This window comes from Pristis pectinata, chromosome 9 (genome assembly GCF_009764475.1).
Source record: "Pristis pectinata isolate sPriPec2 chromosome 9, sPriPec2.1.pri, whole genome shotgun sequence".
NCBI lineage: Eukaryota > Metazoa > Chordata > Chondrichthyes > Rhinopristiformes > Pristidae > Pristis > Pristis pectinata.
The window spans coordinates 15,161,046-15,180,748 of NC_067413.1; the positions used below are offsets into that span (position 1 = coordinate 15,161,046).

Consider the following 19,703-nt stretch of genomic DNA (forward strand, 5'->3'; position numbering starts at 1 on the left):
CATATAAGGCAGCAGGAGATCACAACACAACAGCAAAGGAAATGCTTGGAGGATTAGTCACTCGTGAGCATCTTCCACTCCTCTCCAAGTGACCTCGTTTTGCCACGAAACACAGATAACAATGAGAAACATTGAAGCAGAGTATGCAATTCCATAACCTCAATACCACTTCATGCCATCTTTCATATAACAGGGATTCAAAAATGGTAACAATTATTGGATGGATATGTAAGCCATTGAATCCTATGTCACTTTATATACAACAGAATCCACTTAGAGTCATACACACGGAAACAGGCCCTTCAGCCCAACTCGTCCATGCCGACCAAGATTCCCATCAAAGCTAGTCACATTTGCCCACATTTGGCCCATATCCCTCTAAACCTTTCCTATAAAATACTTAAATTCTTAAATAAAAACATTTTAGAAAACAAAATCATAGATATTTTAAGTAAATCCAATATTTACTGTTGCATACCTGAAAAGTAAACATAACCCTCCCTTTCCTCTGAAAATATACAGTTTTAAATTTTAGCATGGGATATTTCATTCCTTATTGAATATCATCCTGGATTTTAACCTTTTTCTAGCTCAATGCTTTTCTTATTTATTGAGCCATCATCTAGGATTGTCCTCCTATAATATTTTCTTTAAAAAAATGATATCTGCACAAGCTTCCTACCAACTCTTTCCAAATGAAATCCCCAAATCCACATGCAGAACATGTACAGCTGTGCCATTATCACTACAGCTTGATGCCAAGAGGAGAAGTTTTAAAGGGGGCACTCAATCACACAAACCACAACCCTGGCTGACCCAAAGGTAGCTAGTACTGGAGTGGAGTGTGAATGTGCTGAATCAAGCTGACCGATAGCTACGTTAGGCAATGCTAGCTATTAGGAGACACAGGAGACTGCAGATGCTGGAACATGGAGCAACAAACAGTCCACTGCAGGAACTCAGCGGGTCAGGCAGCATCTGTGGGAGGAAAGAAATTGTCGACGTTTCGGCTTGTTGCTGGTCCTGATGCAAGATTTTGACCAAAAACGTCGACAAATCCTCCCACCCCCCACCTCCCCACTGCACCTCCCCCCCCCCAACAACACAGATGCTGCTCGACCTGCTGAGTTCCTCCAACGGATTGTTTGTTGTCAGCTATCAGTTGTTTAGGCCTCAGCGAGCACCAAACCCACACACACTTGCTCGGCCAAGCCCAGAAAGCCGAGACAAACTGGAGGTCAAATTCCAGGTGCACTTGTCCTGCTTCTCTGCCACAGGGCTCAATGCCGAGCTGATAGCAGAGAAGTGGTGTGAAGAGAGGAACTTGCCCTTCACATCTTGCACCTCAACTTTACACCAGGGAGGGCTGGCATAGAATGGGCAAAAGTTAAAAAGTCACCAACTCTATGGAAAAGGTGCAAGTAAATGCTTTACTTCTTTTTCTTGATTTCAGATTTTAAATTATTTCTTATGACTTCGGGACGTTTTAACCAAATGTTTACTTTAAAAATGTCTACTTATTTATTTAAATCTGTCTCAGGAGTTTTTAAATGTTTCTACTTGGGACATTTAAAATGGTTTAAAGGCCTCTGACAACAGAGATCATTCATTGCTTCGCAGCTCTGTGTAAAGCAGCAAATACTGCTGGTGTATCATCACAGTACTGAAGACTGATCACGAGAAGGAAAATGAGAAGCAACTCCTTACCTTCACCCGTGAGGCAGACCCAGGCACTCGCAGAATTCCCTCAGCATCCAAACAAGTTTCCTCCATTCTTGACAAAAGCTAGGACAAAAAATTGTTACACATTTAACCTACTCCCAATATTCCAACCAGAGGAAACACATCTCGACTAAATGAGCAGCATTGTCATTAATTGTTCATGTCGACTCAAGTAAATCTGAAATCTGCTTTGCACATTCTTCACTTCAACCATCACATTAAGGACACAGTTGGAACTTTACTCATCTGTTCACTGTTTAAAAATAAGGGATCACCCACTTAAGACTGATATTCCACCCCAGCCCCCCTCCCAGAGGGTTGAAAATCTTTGGAAATCTCTTCCTGAAAGCTTGGTGGAAGCAGAATCCTTGAACACCTTTAAGGCAGACTCTCAACAAGCAAAGGACAGAAAGGGCACCAGGGATCGGGGACAATACAGAGCTAAGATTACAACTAGATCAGCCATGGGCTTATTGAATGGCAGAGGCGGCTCGAGTGGCTGTGCAGCTTATTCAAATGCTCCTGCTCCTAATTCAAATGCACTAATGCTCATAATGGAGGAAGCCATTAAACCTCCCCTCATACCCAAGACCCTGAGCCCGTTTGCCTATTTCAATCCTTGTACCACTGCCTAAGTCGTCCATGCTTTAATTGCCTCTGTGTTATTAGCTATTCCAATGCCGTCCTGTTGCTTCTTATTTTCTGCCTTCTGTAAATGTAAGATTATCCAACATGTTGCTGCCTGTGTCCCATTTACTCATTAGAGCTTTGCTCACTGACCTGGGTCAATAAGCCTCATTTCTACAAGTCTTCTCATTGTTTTCAAAACCTCCATCATCTAGCTCTGCTCTCCCCAAAGAAGTAACAAAATGTATTGATGAAGGCAGTGCAGTTGGTGTGGTCTACATGTACTTCAGTGAGACACTCCCCATTGCTGCGGAAAAGCAGCCAACATGAACAAACACCCCTCCCACCCCGGACATTATCTCTTCTCCCCACTTCCATCGGGCAGACAATACAAAAGCTTGAAAACACACACCACAAGGCTCAAGGACAGCTTCTATCCCGCTGTTGTAAGATGATTGAACAGATCTCTTGTACAATAAAGATGAACTCTTGTCCTCACAATCTACTTCGTCATGGCTCTTGAACCTTATTGTCTACCTGCAATGCACTTTTTCTATAACTGTGACACTATATTCTGCATTCTGTCATTGCTTTTCCTTTGTACTGCCTCAATGAACTTATGTTTTGAAATGATCTGTATGGATGGCGTGCAAAACAAAGTTTTTCACTGTATTATAGTACAAGTGACAATAGTAAACCAATTACCAACAAGGTCTCATTTAGGAAAACTGTCAGAGTTATAGAGTTGTACTGCATGGAAGCAGGCCTTTCAACCCACCACATCCATGCCAACCTTTTTGCCCATCTGCATTAAACCCATTTGCCCACATTGCAACCTTCTATTTAAGTGTCTGAATAAATGCCTCTTAAACATAATAATTGTACCTAATTCCACTTCCTTCTCTGGCAGCATGTTTTACATATCTGCTACTCTGTGCACAGTGCATGGCTCTATTTACATTCATTGTGTTGTTCAGTCTATACATTTACAGTGTTACTGGTTCTATACATTGGCAGTCTTAGCACATTTTGTGTACATAGCACTATTGCCATTCATATGGCCTCCTGGGATGATAAAAACTTCAATGTTTGGGAGGCTTCTACACTAGAGTTTGGTTACACTTTTACCCCATTGTCCAGGGACTTGTGCATTGCAACCCACCAGACCCCAGATGAACCAGAAGGTGGCTCCGGTGACTGCCTGGGCAGAGTAGCGAGGAAGGGCCACACCTAACAGTGCAGCACCACCATGAGCACCTTGCGAATGATGACTGGGCTCTTACCAGTTATTGAGAGGGAGTTACCAAAATGGTACGGAAGCATGCATTACACATCACTGAACACCTCTGTGCTGGACCTGTGCCCTCTGTGCATCAGTACATCAAACACATGGAGAATCCAGAACAAAAATGGCCAACTTCACAATCCATGTCAAGTCCCCGTTGTTCAACTGTTTTTTTAAACCAAAATTGGATTGTACGTCACACAAAAATGTGGCATTGTGTCATTGTTTTCTTTAAAGTACATTACATTGGTCAAATACTACATCAGCTAGATAAACATTCTTACAAAAGAATCAAGTAAATAAAGCAATTCTTATTAACACAGAGAATGAAAGGCTTGCATTTCTTGCAAAAGACAAAGCAAAACTACCTGTGTGTGACCTACATGTTAACAAGTCGCACAAGGGCTCTCTTTTTTGTGTATCAATGCTCCCCAGCAAGTCATTGCACCCAGGATTTCCAGACAAGTGAGCTCTGTTTCTCTAGTGCTCTCTCTCCTGCCTTGGAGCCAGAGATTTAACAGAAAGGACCCACAGAATTATTAGGGTCATATCCTGTTTTCCACTCACTAAGTGCATCTTCCCTGGAACCCAGCCAAGCATAATGGCTTTATAACTTAATTGCTTAAAACCCTGTATTCACCGTTAATGTCTTGGCAATCAAATCTACAGCTGAGAACAGTGTTAAAAGTGCTTTTAACTGGGCATTTCTTTTACAAATTCCAAAGACAACCACTTACTGACTTTATGGGGCACTGTTCCCACAAAACTCACCACCACACTCTATCCCCTCCAGGGCATTGCCTCCTTCCTGAGGTTTAGTATCAAAAATGCAATATTCCAATTGGATTCCAATCAAGGCCAATACAACTGGCAGATCAGTTTCCCACAATTGACTTTAAAGCCCCTTTAAAGCCTGTTGTGCTCAAATACCTGGGTCATAGTTTTATACTGATATTTCTTATTATGAGCCTTAGCATATATCCCATTGGACAAAATTTTCTTGCTCACCTTTTAGATAATGCGCATTCATTAGATTTAACCCAAGATGCGAACAAGTTTAGTGATAATTTCCCAGCTGATGAAAAGAGAACATACATTGAACTCAGATGTTCAGTGGAATTGTCATAGAGTCAAAGTCAGAGAGTTGTACAGAACAGAAAAAGGCCCTTTGGTCGATAAGTGTCCATGCCAACCCAGCATATTGAAGCTAATCCCATTTCCCAGCACTTGGTCCATTTTTTCATCATTGTCATGACACTAGTCAGTTATATCAATATGAAACCCAGTGAAGATGTAGGGAGTCCAATCAACATTATTTAACAAATTCAAAGCAAAAAAATCTCAGACTTAAGATGAGGACCAGGATGAGAAATCACTGAAAACCTCGACAGCCATACTTAAAGATGATGAAGCTCAGGTTAATCCTCTGTTGCACTCACAAACTTCATGATATGTTAACAAGAGTGCATTGAACTCTACTTCTGAAAATCAACTCTATTCACTGCAATGGAACCAAATTTCCCAAGTGGAGCCCAACACAGATAAATTGCCATTTTTCTGCTGGATTCCTGTGGCTGACCCTCCAATACTCTCCTCGCTTACAGACTGTACCAGCTCTACCTTGTCGACAGGAACACAAGAGGTTACAGAGAGTAGTGGACACAGCCTGGTGCAGCATGGGCACACCACACCCCACCATTGAAAGCTTCTACTTGAGGCGCTGCCTCAAGAAAGCGGCATCTGTCATCAAGGATCCCCACCATCAGACAGGAGGTACAGAAGCCTGAAGTCTCACACCACTAGGTTCAGGAACAGCTACTTTCCTACAACCATCAGGTTCTTGAACTGACCTTAATCCCACCTCAGCAATGGAACACTGCAGACCACCTCTTACACTAGCATGGACTTGTTTCATTTGATTTTACACAGTCTTTTTCTTCACTGTTTAGATCCAATTTATGTATAAGCATATGTTCTGTGTGTTGTCTGAAACTACATGATGCTGCTGCAAGTTTTTAAATTGTACCTGTACCTCGCCATGCTTGTACACTTAACAATAAACTCAACTTAACTTTGTTGCTGAATTTAGCTTGCATGATGGATTCAATCTGAAAAACTAACCATCTGGATTTAGATTCATTCTCAAGGAAAAAAAAAGACCATGAGTCACCTACTGACTAGGAAGAAATCCACAGTCAAGACGGACTCAAATTATGTTGGTCCTCGGCCTGCTCCACTGCCAGAAGTCCAAATGTAAAATGGAGGAACAGCACCTCAGTTTCCATCTTGGAACCTTGCAGCTTAACGGTATGAACTTGAATTCTCCCACTTTAAGTAATCTTCAACCCCACTCCCCCATACCCACCTCCAACCATGCCTCTTCTTTTCTTCCCTTTCCTAGCCTCTCTCTTTTTCCTACCCCCCTTTTTTCCTCCTTACCTTTGACCCATCCCCCAGTGGATCTGCTCTCCCCTCCTCTCCCATGCCTGCCCATCACTATCCTTTACCTGCATCTACCTATCACCACCTTGTGCCTACCCCGCCTCCCCTCTTTTGTCCACCTATCACTGCTCTGCTTTTCCTTCCTATATACTGGGCTTCCCCTTTTCCTATCTTCAGTCCCGAAGAAGGGTCCTAACGCTAAACGTTGACTCCCTGCTTTTCTCCAGGGACGCTGCCTGGCCTGCTGAGTTCCTCCAGTATCATAGTGGTTTTTCATCTAGGTTCCAGCATCTGCAGTTCTTTGTCTCTCAATGTTTAACCAGAATCACGGTGACTTAAAAAACAATGTGGACTCCTGCTGGATTAGTGCCTCAGGCATCAAAACGTTAGTGCCCTTTCCACCATACACTGGCCCAGCTGAGCAGAGGAAGTGGTTGCTGATTTAGAGCCAAGATGATCAGGAGGGGTTTAAAACTACAACATTCTCCAGCAACTCTTTCTCAGTGGGAGCCTGTCCATAACACATGCAAAGATACCTTTGACAGTAATTCACAACCTAAAAGCCAACCAGCAAAGTCAATCCTCTCTGCTCATTTAGAAGTTATTATATTTATTCTTCAGACATGGATTGCTGTGTGTTTGTGTGATCTACAGCATGTCTTCATGCTTGAGGTCTGACTACATGCTACATGCACTATGGGCCTCCTCACTATCCTTTGCAACACTGCCAACTCAGCAAGCGCTTGTTAAATCTGACTCCAATTGGATATTTCCCTTCAATCTATTGCACTTACTTTTTGAAAGATGAGAGGAATTTTTGTTCCTGGAACTTTCTTTTGATCATTTTCAAGCAAGGTTGTAAGAGGAACCCCAAAGAGGCCAGTTTCTGTAACAAAAATCAAAAGAACTTATCATTTTGAAACATCTATCAGTACTTTTCTCTTAATAGTTATAGAATCATAGAGTTATACAGCACAGAAATAGGCCCTTCAGCCCAACGCGTCCACACCGATCAAGATGTCTGTCTGAGTTCGCCCCATTTGTGTATGTTTGGTCCATATCTCTCTAGACCTTTTCTAGCCACATACCCTTTAAGTGTCTTCTAAACATTGTAATTGTACCCACCTCTACAGCTTCCTCTAGCAGCTTGTTCCATATACCCACTGCCCTCTGTGTGAAAATATTTCCCCTCAGGTCCCTTTTAAATCATTCCCCTCTCACCTTAAAGCTATGTCCTCTAGTTTTAGATACCCCTACCCTTGGGAAAAAGCCTGTGCCCATCCACCTTATTGATGCCCCTCATGATTTTATAAACCTCCATAAGGTCACCCCTCAGCCTACTACGCTCCAGGGAAAAGAGTCCCAGCCTGTCCAGTCTTTCTTTATAACTCAAGCAGTCCAGTCCAAGTAACATCCTCGTGACTCTTTTCCGCACCCTGTCATACAGTACAGAATCAGGCCCTTCAGCCCACCGTGTACATGTTGACCAGTGTACTAGTCCCACTTATCTGCATTTAAAGTGGCTGTTAGTATATCTTTAAACTCATTTGATTCCTTCACCAACATTTCATAAAAAATGTAATTTGTGGCTATTTCAATTTGGTTTGTCAACTTCTGAACCAGAAAGTTTCAATCCTAAGACTTTAGCATAAAATATCTAGATTGCCAATATAGCTCTGGAGGAGTGTATCATTGTCTGTACTGCTGTCAGTTGGATGAGACATTAAACCAAGGTCCCATCTGCCGTCCCAATGTACATAATGTACCCCATGGCATTATTTCAAAGAAAAAAAAGTTACCCCAAATCCTGACCAATAATTAACCCTCAGGTAGTCTCACAGAAACAGATGTTTTTTGGAGCATGTTCTGTGTAAATTGTCCACCACCATAGCAACATTTCAAGATTTCATTGGCCATAAAGCACTTTGGGACCCCAAGGCCATCAGAACAGCTGCGTAAAAGCAAGCCTTAATTTGTTCTATTTTTCTTAAATCTACCAGCTAAAGGTAAAAACCTTTACTGACACTCAAAAGTGCAATAATGGAGCAAGTAGATTCCCAGACAGGATTTCAGGGGAGCTTTATTCTCATTCTTGTCTTTAAATACTCTTTCAGTCTCTTTTCTTGTTTCTAGGGGCTGCATTTGATGATGTCACTTCAATTTCTTTACTACTTCACTGGAACACAGCACTCAGTGCTACAGAGATGCAAAACGATTGCCAAAAACAACGTATTGACAGCAGTAATGCAATCATAAAACCCTAGGGCTTTGTAACCTCAGACATACTATGTCTCTATGCAATACAGGGAAGAGTAAAGGGAATATTGTAGCAAACTTACCCTTTGCCTTAACCCTCACAGGCCTGTTCCTCTTCAGCTCTAATCCTAGTGCGTCATAAAAAGTTGTTATCTCTATGAGAGCAAGGTTATGGATCTTTTTCATATCCTGACAGGACAGATCCCCAATCCGTGTTAAACCCAGTCTGTCTTTCGGAATGGTGAATTTCTGAGAATGAAACAGATCCACACAATTAGTGAACTTCCCAAGTTCCTAACTCCTTTGACAGAATAATGTTCAGGGGTCAGCAGGTCAGGCAGCAATTGTGCAAAGAGATATTACAAGTCAAAGACCCTTCAACAGAACTGTTCTGATGAAGGGTTTTTGACCTAAAATGTTAATTTTGTTTCTCTTTCCACAAAAGGTGACTCACCAGCTGATTACTTCCAGCATTTCTGTTTTTATTGTGGATTTCCAGCATTGCAGATTTTTGATTTTCATTTTTCTGTTTTTTTTAAACAAGTGTTAAAAATTTACGAGCAGCGAATTTCACAAAGAGAAAAAACATTCATCTTTCATTCATTCACATCTTACATTTACTGAAAAGAGAGCCAGTTCCAAGTTTATTTTTGGTATTTGCATGTAGATCTTGGTAGGAGCTCGGTTTGGACATCTGGCTTTGAGTTGAAGGTTGGTTTTAGATACAGCCTTAGCTCACACATGCCTCACATTTCATGCGAGTCAGCACATCTGCAATTAAACTTGTTGGATGAAGCAGTTTAAGCACAACCACCCTTCTCACTTACAGGTAATGTTGTGCTGCTGGGCCTCTTCTTACAGTTGGTCCTGGGTTCCTGTGCCTTCTGGGCTGCCATCAGAGACTCAGAGTAGGGCATGTCCCAGTTCAGGTCCTCTGTTATTTCAGCGTTGCTTTGCTGACTTTCGATTTCATCACTTTTGATATTTCCTGATATAAAAATCGTTTTGATTATATAAACAGCATACAAAGATATATTCTAGCTGAAAATCAACATTTAAGTATTTTTCTAGTTAAATTTTTAATCTGGTCTGAATTGCAAAATACAGAATGGTCCTAAATTGTGGGCCTTATCATCTGCTATTTACTTCTGTCGGAGATAGAATAGGTTGAGAGAGTGTATGGTGCAAAAACTTTTACCTACAGAATGGGATGTGAGGTGAGGTTGCTTATGATACAGATTGTACAATATTTTCTTGGCTCCTTATCTTGTTCTCATTGGCACAAAGCTACCAAGTCATTTATCAATTAAGCAAGATAATATTGTAACTCTACACTGGACTGCAAACCCAGATGAGTCACAAGCTATAAAAATCCACATGCCTGTTGCTTACGGGGACTCCATGTGAAGTGACAGTCCTAGTGGGAGCAGACCCACATTACAAATTTGCCTCTCACAGAAAGCCCATAGGGTACATCACTAGGCAATGGAAATATGCTACACTAGTGCAGGCGATTATTTCATTTCAAGTACATTAGAGAGTATGAGATTGGGTTAAGGCCACAATATAGGCACAGGGTGGAAGGGTTGTTGCTCTGTATTTTGCCATGCTGAAAATGAATATCATGATACTGCAAACAGTTTTTCTTTGTTAACTCCTCCAGTAGTTAGCATTACTAGTGATTGGATTCAATATCATCTGAAGAGTTGGTTGAGCTTTAATGGGCTTATCCATTTTTTTCTTGAGCCCTTTCATATATTCAGATTAAATCCATAACATTATCATGGAACTTTCTAACGTTTTTGGAGTCCACAACGGAAGGTTCAGAATAGGTGGTCGAAGACTGAAGACAGGGGAAAGTCTGCAATCTTTTAGAGTATGTTTCTCAAATATGTTTTCTTGCAGAACTGCTATTATTCTGTTTCCATAGAACCATACAGCACAATATAGGCCCTTCGGCCCACCGTGTTGTGCCGCCCTTCAAACCATACCTAAGACTATCTAACCCCTTCCTCCCACATATCCCTTTATCTTAAATTCCTCCATATGCTTTTCTAACAATCTCTTGAACTTGACCAACATATCAGCCTCCACCACCACCCCAGGCAGTGCATTCCATGCACCAACCACTCTCTGGGTGAAAAACCTCCCTCTGACATCTCCCTTGAACTCCCCCCCCCCCCATTACCTTAAAGCCATGTCCTCTTGTTTTGAGCATTGGTGCCCTGGGAAAGAGGCGCTGGCTGTCCACTCTGTCTATTCCTCTTAATATCTTGTATACCTCTATCATGTCTCCCCTCATCCTCCTTCTCTCCAATGAGTAAAGCTCTAGCTCCTTTAGTCTCTCCTCATAATCCATACTCTCTAATCCAGGCAGCATCCTGGTAAATCTCCTCTACACCCTTTCCAATGTCTCCACATCCTTCCTACAATGAGGCAACCAGAACTGGACACAGTACTCTAAGTGTGGTCTAACCAGAGTTTTGTAAAGCTGCATCATTGCTCCGCGGCTCTTAAACTCGATCCCACGACTTATGAAAGTTGGCATCCCATAAGCTTTCTTAACTACCCTATCTACCTGTGAGGTGACTTTCAGTGATCTGTGGATATGAACCCCCAGATCCCTCTGCTCCTCTATACTGCCCAGAATCTTGCCATTTACCTTGTACTCCGCCTTGGAGTTTGTCCTTCCAAAGTGTAGTACCTCACACTTCTCTGGATTGAACTCCATCTACCACTTGTCAGCCCAGCTCTGCATCCTATCAATATCCCTCTGTAAGCTTCAATAGCCCTCCACACTATCCACAACACCACTGATCGTTATGCCATCTGCAAATTTGCTAACCCACCCTTCCACCCCTTCATCTAAGTCATTAATAAATATCACAAAAAGTAGAGGTCCCAGAACCGATCCTTGTGGGACACCACTAGTCACAGCCCTCCAATCCAAATGCACTCCCTCCACCACAACCTTCTGCTTTCTACAGGCAAGCCAATTCTGAATCCACACTGCCAAGCTTCCCTGGATCCCTTGGCCTCTGACCTTCTGAAGAAGCCTACCCTGTGGAACCTTATCAAACGCCTTACTAAAATCCATGTAGACCAGATCCACTGCACTACCCTCATCAATCTTCCTGGTTACCTCCTCAAAGAACCCTATCAGGCTTGTGAGGCAAGATCTTCCCTTCACAAATCCATGCTGGCTGTCCCTAATCAGTCCATGATTCTCTAAATGCTCATAGATTCTATCTCTTAGAATCCTTTTTAACAGCTTACCCACCACAGATGTAAGGATCACTGGTCTGTAATTCCCTGGACTATCCCTACTACCTTTTTTTGAATAAGGGGACAACATTCGCCAGCCTCCAATCCTCAGGTACCATCCCCGTGGACAACGAGGACTCGAAAATCCTAACCAACGGTTCAGCGATCTCCTCCCTCACCTCACGAAGCAGACTGGGGAATATTCCGTCAGGCCCTTTTTCTAACAATTCCAACACATCCTCTCTCTCAATATCTACATACTCTAGAACATTACCCTTACCAACACTGGCCTCAGCATCATCAACATGCCTCTCCTTGCTGAATACTGAAGAGAAGAATTCATTGAGAACCTCACCCACTTCCACAGCTTCCAGGCACATCCTCCCACCTTTGTCTTTAATCGGACCTACCTCTACTCTAGCCATCCTTCTGCTCTTCACGTACGAGAAAAAAGCCTTGGGATTCTCCCTAACCCTACTCGCCAAAGCCTTTTCATGTCCCCTTCTCGCTCTCCTCAGCCCTTTCTTAAGTTCCTTCCTTGAACTCTATATTCCTCACGAGCCCTGTCTGATCCTTGCTGCTTACACCTTATGTATGCTGCCTTCTTCTTCCTAACCAGTTGTTCCACCTCTCTCGTCACCCACGGTTCCTTCACCCTGCCATTCCTTCTCTGCCTCACCGGGACAAATTTATCCCTAACATCCTGCAAAAGATCCCTGAACATCGACCACATCTCCATAGTGCATTTCCCTTCAAAAATGTCATCCCAATTTACACTCCCAAGTTCTCGCCTTATAGCCTCATAATTCGCCTCTCCCCAATTTCATTATTTTCTTTCATTATTGTCAGCACTGTACTGCTTGAACATGTTTTATGCTTCTGAAATACACTATAAATATTCATGATGAGGTTCTCAGTTATGTATCAGATCCATTGTTAACCATCAAGTTAAGTATATTCGAGTTAAATGGGCATTTAGCCACGTCTGTCCAAGGTGCAACCATCCATCAGCATCTCCAACACCCTCCATTTCATGCCTCCAATTAATCTTGCTCCTGATTTAATTTCTTTCCTATGACTTTTCCCATTCCACTGAAATAAAATCTGCTCTACTCTTGCCACCTTGATCTAATCTGCAAGAAAGCATAGCTATCATGACTTCATATTTAGTTTTAATTTACTGAGGTAACAGGAAGGAGTGAGAAAGCAAAAAAATCCCATCATTACATCCCAAGTGATGATCATTGGTATTCGTTCAGTGGAATCACCTTTGGCCTCTCAGGAGTGATTGGATGTCATGTCATAGCTTAGGCATTTGGTCAGTTCTGGGTTTGATCACAAGCAACATACATCCTCTACAGTCAACTTATCTTGAGCTCCTCTATCAGTGCTGGCATTTCATTGATATTTTCTTTTCCTTCCTTCAAACGTCCACAGCTGCCATCTCACATGGTCTGCAACAACCCTCCCTCTGTGTTAAAATCAATATGTTGGACCTTCTCCCATTCATTGCTTTCCAAGATCTAAAGGATATATTCATCTTTATAACTTCTACAATCCACAGATCTTTAGGTATCCTCTATTCTTTATTTCTTGATTCATCTTGTATTGTTTTAAACTTATTGTGAATTCTTTGAATTTTCATCTAGGCTGTTAAAATATAGTTGGTTTGGGACACTTTAGCTGACTTGCATTTCCTTCCATTATAAATCAAGCTATAGAAACTTTCCATTAATCAACTTTTCAAGATTTAAAAAGAAAATAATATTGTTTGGAAATCCCTTAAACTTTACATGTATGCAGGTTAAAATGAAAACATTTCACAAGTCAGATTTTATGACCCTTGGTTAAGCAGTTGCCAGGAAGGCCTGAACTGAGTTACATTACACCATTGATATCCTTAAACAGGCAACATTCAGCTGAATGGTTTGTACCAGTTTGGTAATTAAAATAATAGTAATGTCATCTAAATATTACAATAGATAATTACATGTTAAAGACTAGATTAAACTTTTATTAACCAAACACGATGAGTTTTATCAACAGGAAAAACAACCTAGACAAAAGTTCAAGCAGCTTTGGGAAAAGGGACAGATTTCAACACTCTGCACAATATTTAATGACCTCCAGAAAGTAAGAGTTATCAATCTCAAGTGACCAGATGAATGTCTATCTGATGAAACCTGAACTTTTTGTTCTGCTATAAAATATTAAGAATATTTTCCATCCTGTATATGAACAATCTCCACTTGTGCATCAAGGTTATTTTGATGAGCAGGAAGACGCTATGCCCAAGAAACAGGAGATCCTTTGATTGTTCTATTTTAATCTATTTCTATTCTAATTACAAAAGTACTTTGGTCAGACTTCTATTTTTGAATGTATTATGTGGGCACCACAAGCAAGGAGAACATTTACTACCCATAGTTAATTGCTCTTGAGGAGGTGATAGTGAGCCACTTTCTTGGACTTATGCAGTTCTTCTGGTGAAGGTAATCCTTCAGGACTGTGAGGAGGAAGTTCCGGAACTTAGACCCAGCAACGATGAAGGAATGGTCATATATCTCAAATTCGGAAAATGGCGGGAAACCTCCAATTGGTGGTGATCCCTAGCGTCTGCTGCCCTTGTTCTTCGTGGTGGTAGAAGCCACAAGTTTGGGAGGTGCTGCCCATTATCTAGCCTAGATTAGAGGGCTTGCGTAAAGTTCCACAAGATCAGGTGTTCTGAGACTAAACTCCACCCATCATTTTCATTGCACAACCAATAAATCAGGGATTGCATAAAATGTGACTTCTGTAACAGATGACCTGCCCATAAGTTTATTACCCTGAAGGAGAAAATTATTCCCATTGAAATGACAGATAATGACCCATTACAGTTCCAGATCTATCAGATGGAAAAGGGGTTTCCAACACATCAAGTCCATAGCTGAACAATGCTGACTTTATCAATTCCATCCATATGTTGTTTTAAAAGAAGGGTAATTGGGTTATCAATTAAATAACTCTTAGCTCTCTGCAATATCCTTTTAAAACTTGATGATGGTAATCTCTCTTAGACAACTCAAAGCCCAACTTTGGAGAAAGTAACCACTTATAGACCATTCTGAAATCAATTTTTTTCTACATTACAATATGTCCTTTGAAAGCAAAGATCAATAACAGATGCCAAGTAAAGCAAGCTCAATGTGCAACAATAATTTTCATAAATGGATTTTGACAGACAGAATATTATTGAATTTATTCCCTCAATGCAAAATGTTGGCTTTGTTTTTTGCTCCCAAGAACTGCCCACCTAGCTTCTTGCTTTCCTGATAGTATTGACATCTACTGGAATTCAGCTGCCTGATCTGATAGGCATACAATTTCACATTCAACACTCCTCAATTATAAACCTAGACTACAAAAATTAAGCTGTTTTACTATGTCACAGTATATCCGAGCCTGAATCGATCTTCACCACGTACTGCATATAGACTACTGGATATTAATCAGGAGCAAAGGAATTAGCTGATCATTTTTGCTTGTTGCATTAAGATCATTAGTTGTTCCCTTACGGTTACCCAAGCAGTGACATGTCACCCAATTACTTTGTATGGCTCAAATATTAAATATACTATTGAAACAAATCTGATTGTGTTTGATTTATATATTGCTATATTTAACAAAGGACTGAAGAGTTATATTTCCCAAATGCTATTTCCCTATTTAACACATTAGTACTCTGTGCTTTTCTGATATTAATGGTCTCTCTTTTCAATAACCAGCTAATATACTTCATAATTTCACACGAAAACACACACTGAATAGTGATTTGTCTTTGATTGCTAAAGATGAATGGATACAAAACTGTCAGTTGCCAATTGTGACAATCCTGACATTCAGCTCCACATTATTGCATCATAATGTATGCAGGGAGAACAGAACATACTGGGTAAGAGAAGAATAGGAAGAGGAAGGCAATGGGTAGGACTAACAAACTAAACAAGTGAAAGAAGCAACCCTGTTTTCTCATTTGTTATTCAAATAACATTATCCTGTCATTTGCTTTTCAAATACATTAACAAATAATTTATGAAGTATTACTTTTTCTCAGAATGTTTTACATCTCTATGCTGGAAAGGCATTGCATTTGTTGTTAGTTTTGCTTGATAGGTTGTTAAGTCTACCAAATAATTGCATGAAATGCACATGATTAACAGAGACTGATGCTTAGAAAATGGACACATTGGGCCATTAGTTTATATATAAGCACACAACACAATGCATGCTTTAAATTGTGCCTGTTTGCTGTTGCAGTCACACCATTTGAAAATGGAACCGGGCACTTCCTGTTGCAATCGACCCTAGAAGGGGTGACATTTAGTCATTATATTTGCCCCAAAGTGTGTGCACTTCCCATTAATTACTTGCTGATAACAACTGGATCAAAAGGTTGCACCTTCTCACTGTTAACTCACAGTTCAACAAGGAATACATCACACTGAAAGTTAGGAGCACTGTGTGTGATTTAGTGGGATATCATTTCTGTGTGTTAAAAACCATTCCCTGTAATTTTTATTTTTGGAATTGGAATATTGTTACATGTTCCAAGGTGCAGTGAAAAACTTAGTTTTTCATGCCTCCATACAGATCATTCCAAATACAAGTACATCAAGGTAGCACAAGGGAAAAGCAATGACAGAATGCAGAATATAGTGTTACAGTTACTTATTTATACAAGAGTTTTTCACCAGCAGCCATCAGAACAGAGCAAGCTGCAGTTCAAAGATCCGTTGACCTGTTACCCAATAGCTTCTGCTGATCACGTCAGCCATAAGGTGCAATCAGCCTTCTCCACACTTGGGGTGAAGGAAAGGTCTCCCCAAAAGGCCCACATGCTATTACCCCACCACCCCCATATCCTTCCTCCCACCTGTCCGACATTTTGAAATTTATCCCCAACTCACCTCAATTTTTGCTATTCTCCCCACTTCCTCCCCAATTTGAACTCAGTTTCCATGGCAACTGAGGCTTCCATGGAGGGATCACTTTAAGAGTGTTGTCCCATCTCTCATTAATATTGGTCCTGCCCGTCCAGCAAGCAGCAATGCCCGTACAATATGCCGCTCAAGTTTTAACACTTCTTATTGGAAGTAAACACAGAAACAATTTCCTATAGCAAGAGAGCAGCTCAGCTTGGGATTAGTGCTACAAACAATGTCGGTTTCAATGTACCAAATACAGGGGGAGAATTCTCTTTCTAGGCACATCTCTCCTTGGCAACGTGGCTACGTTGGCTGTGACTCCTTTTATTTCCAAGAGTGGTAATTGTTTTGCACAGTGTCACTCTGTACAATTCACATATGGGGAAGGCAGAGTGTAAATGCACACTTTTCCTCACTTAATGGCCAGACTGATTATTTTCCTTTTCCTAGCCTAAGACCAAAGAGGGCAGGAATGGTTACATTAATTTCCTTTTATTCCTGCACCCTCCTCCAACTTGTTTCCACACTTGAACAGTACTAACCTTTTGTGGGATCCCAAGATGCCTTCTCCTCTGCCTGTTGTACACCATTGGAAGCAGGTGAAGACTCAGGTGCCATGAACTCAATTCTGGCCTGTGATTGGAAAAGGAAGAAAACATATTAACTAAACTGCCGTTACTGATCCAAAGACATCCTCCATTCTTTGGCTTAGATATTCAACCAGGCATTGCTTGCTTTGTGGGCAGCCTAAGCCTCCAGGTCTGGCGTGTAAGAAATCACAGGTGCCCGTTATAAGCTGGAAGCACAAAGTCTGCGACATTGCTACAGGCAAAAGGAAAAAAAAACTCGGCATCTGGGGCTCCTGCTTGAAACAAGATTTCATTCAGTAGCATTTTCTAATGAATGGCTTGTTTGGTAACCCACTGCATTACATTTCATCACACTAAACACAGCTGGTAGCTAAGTATGCAAGGTGCTTCTCAAGATTCCACATTCAAACTATGCAGACCACTGCCAGCCATAGCTCCACAATAATTAGGTCTGAAGTCTAATGTAACTTGTCCTTTGGGCCATGCTTATTTTGGGAATATTCAAATTTCTAGCTCAATTTCATGCCAATAATTTCTCCAATTATTTTTTGCAAATTGCCCACTAACATTCCATTTATATAGTTTCTTACATACTAGCCTTTCCAAGGATCTTCATACATGAGAATAGTTACAAGTCCAAACCAGAAAAGTCTGATTGCTCAGAAGTTGTAGTACCGGGGTTATTATTGGTCGGTGAAACCTGGGAATAAAATGAGAAAAACTTGAGCCAAACTTCTTGCTCCTGATTTCCCACTGGAACTGGTGAATTTATTGCAGTTGGATCATTTGATACGATGATATTCACTGCTGGACCACCTTACTTGTTCTCCAGATTCAGATGACTAATACTTACTTGGCAGAATTTCAAAAAGGTTGTCAATGCCCATTAATTCATACACAGTCATTCAGGAAACGGAGAGGGGGGGAGGGGGAGAGAGAGGGGGGGAGGGGGAGAGAGAGGGGGGGAGGGGGAGAGAGAGGGGGAGAGGGGGAGAGAGAGGGGGGGAGGGGGAGGGAGAGGGGGGGAGGGGGAGAGAGAGGGGGGGAGGGGGAGAGAGAGGGGGGGAGGGGGAGAGAGAGGGGGGGGAGGGGGAGAGAGAGGGGGGGAGGGGGAGAGAGAGGGGGGGAGGGGGAGAGAGAGGGGGGGAGGGGGAGAGAGAGGGGGGGAGTAGTAGTTTGGGAATAAGAGAAAACGCACTATTGTGTTGACTTTCAGCTCATTACTTCTTATCTGTGTTAGTTTCCAATCAGTATACGGAACAGGAAATGAGCAGGTTAACCATCATAATGCTAACCATGCTACAAAAAGGCCAAGCAGCGGAAAATAGGGGTGCTAAGCATTGGGACTTGCTGCCAAGTGTCCTGTGGCTGTGTTGATGGCTTGTTAACTGCACATTTTCAGTTATTCTTTTATTTAAAGAAAAGATATTTCCTCCTTTTGTATATTCCAATCAGGTGTATTCTTCTGTTTTTGTAAATTCAAAGAAACTTCAACAATGAGCAGTTCCACATGTTGTTGAGGTGAAAGACCCAGTAGTGAAAGGGCTGGTGGGAGATATTGGGAAGGGGAGGGGTGGGAGGAAAGGTTAATCTCCAGATAAGAAGCTTTGTCACGTTATTACTGTGGATCTTGGAGAAGGCGTATGCGGCTGCCACGGTGGAGAGTGTAAGTGTTCAGGATGGTAAATGAGGTACAATCAAGCAGGCTGCTTTCTTCTTAAGTGTTGAGCTCCTTGAGTGTTGCCGAAGCTCCAGGCAAGAATATATTTTTCCATTCTCCTCCTATTTATTCATTCACAGGCTAAGATATCACTGGCAAAGCCAACAATTTTCCCATTCCTAACCTTTTCTCCCCCCAAATATTTGTAAATATATAAAACAGGGCATTCAGATAACCACCATTCACATTACAAGGCAGCAAAGTAGGTCATCTAAGGATACCGCACAACAAAGATCAGCTGGAAAATTGGGCAAAGCAGGTGGAATTTAATCCAGACGAGTGTGAGGTAATGCACTTTGGGAGGTCAAATTCTGGTAGGATATCAAGTGTAAATGGCAGAGACCTTGGGAGCATTAATGTACAGAGAGACATTGGGGTGCAAATCCCTAGCTCCCTGAAAGTGGTGAAACAGGTAGATAGGGTAGTGAAGGCATTTGGTACACTTACCTTCACAAGCCAAGGCATTGAGTATAAGAGTTGGGACATCATGTTGCAGCTGTACAAAACATTGATTAGACTGCACTTGGAGCATTGTGCACAGTCCTGGTCGCTACACTACAGAAAGGGTGCGGTAACAATAGAGAGAGTGCAGAAGAGATTCGCCAGGATGTTGCCTGGAATGGAAGGCTTTAGTTGCAAAGAGAGTTTGGACATACAGGTTTATTCTCACTGGAGCATAGGAGGCTTATAGCAGATATAAAATTATGAGGGACATAGGTAGGATAGATAGTCAGAATCTTTTTCCCCAAGGCATAGGAGACTAGAACTAAATGGAGATACAAGAGACTGCAGATGCTGTAATCTTGAGCAACAAACAATCTTCTGGAGGA

The 19,703-nt window shown here is 41.7% G+C and overlaps 1 protein-coding gene across 5 annotated transcripts in view; it reads right to left on the reverse strand.

Annotated features, from left to right (window-relative positions):
- Positions 1 to 19,703, reverse strand: part of arhgap28 (Rho GTPase activating protein 28) — a 182,307-nt gene that overhangs the window by 23,437 nt on the left and 139,167 nt on the right. For all 5 annotated transcript variants that reach the window (XM_052023584.1, XM_052023583.1, XM_052023585.1 and 2 more), the window contains 5 exons: positions 17,106 to 17,196; positions 9,160 to 9,320; positions 8,416 to 8,581; positions 6,871 to 6,962; positions 1,708 to 1,785 (listed from right to left, as the gene is read on the reverse strand). In XM_052023584.1, the coding sequence (XP_051879544.1) occupies positions 1,708 to 1,785; positions 6,871 to 6,962; positions 8,416 to 8,581; positions 9,160 to 9,320; positions 17,106 to 17,196 (588 nt within the window). The remainder of the gene's footprint in view (positions 1 to 1,707; positions 1,786 to 6,870; positions 6,963 to 8,415; positions 8,582 to 9,159; positions 9,321 to 17,105; positions 17,197 to 19,703) is intronic.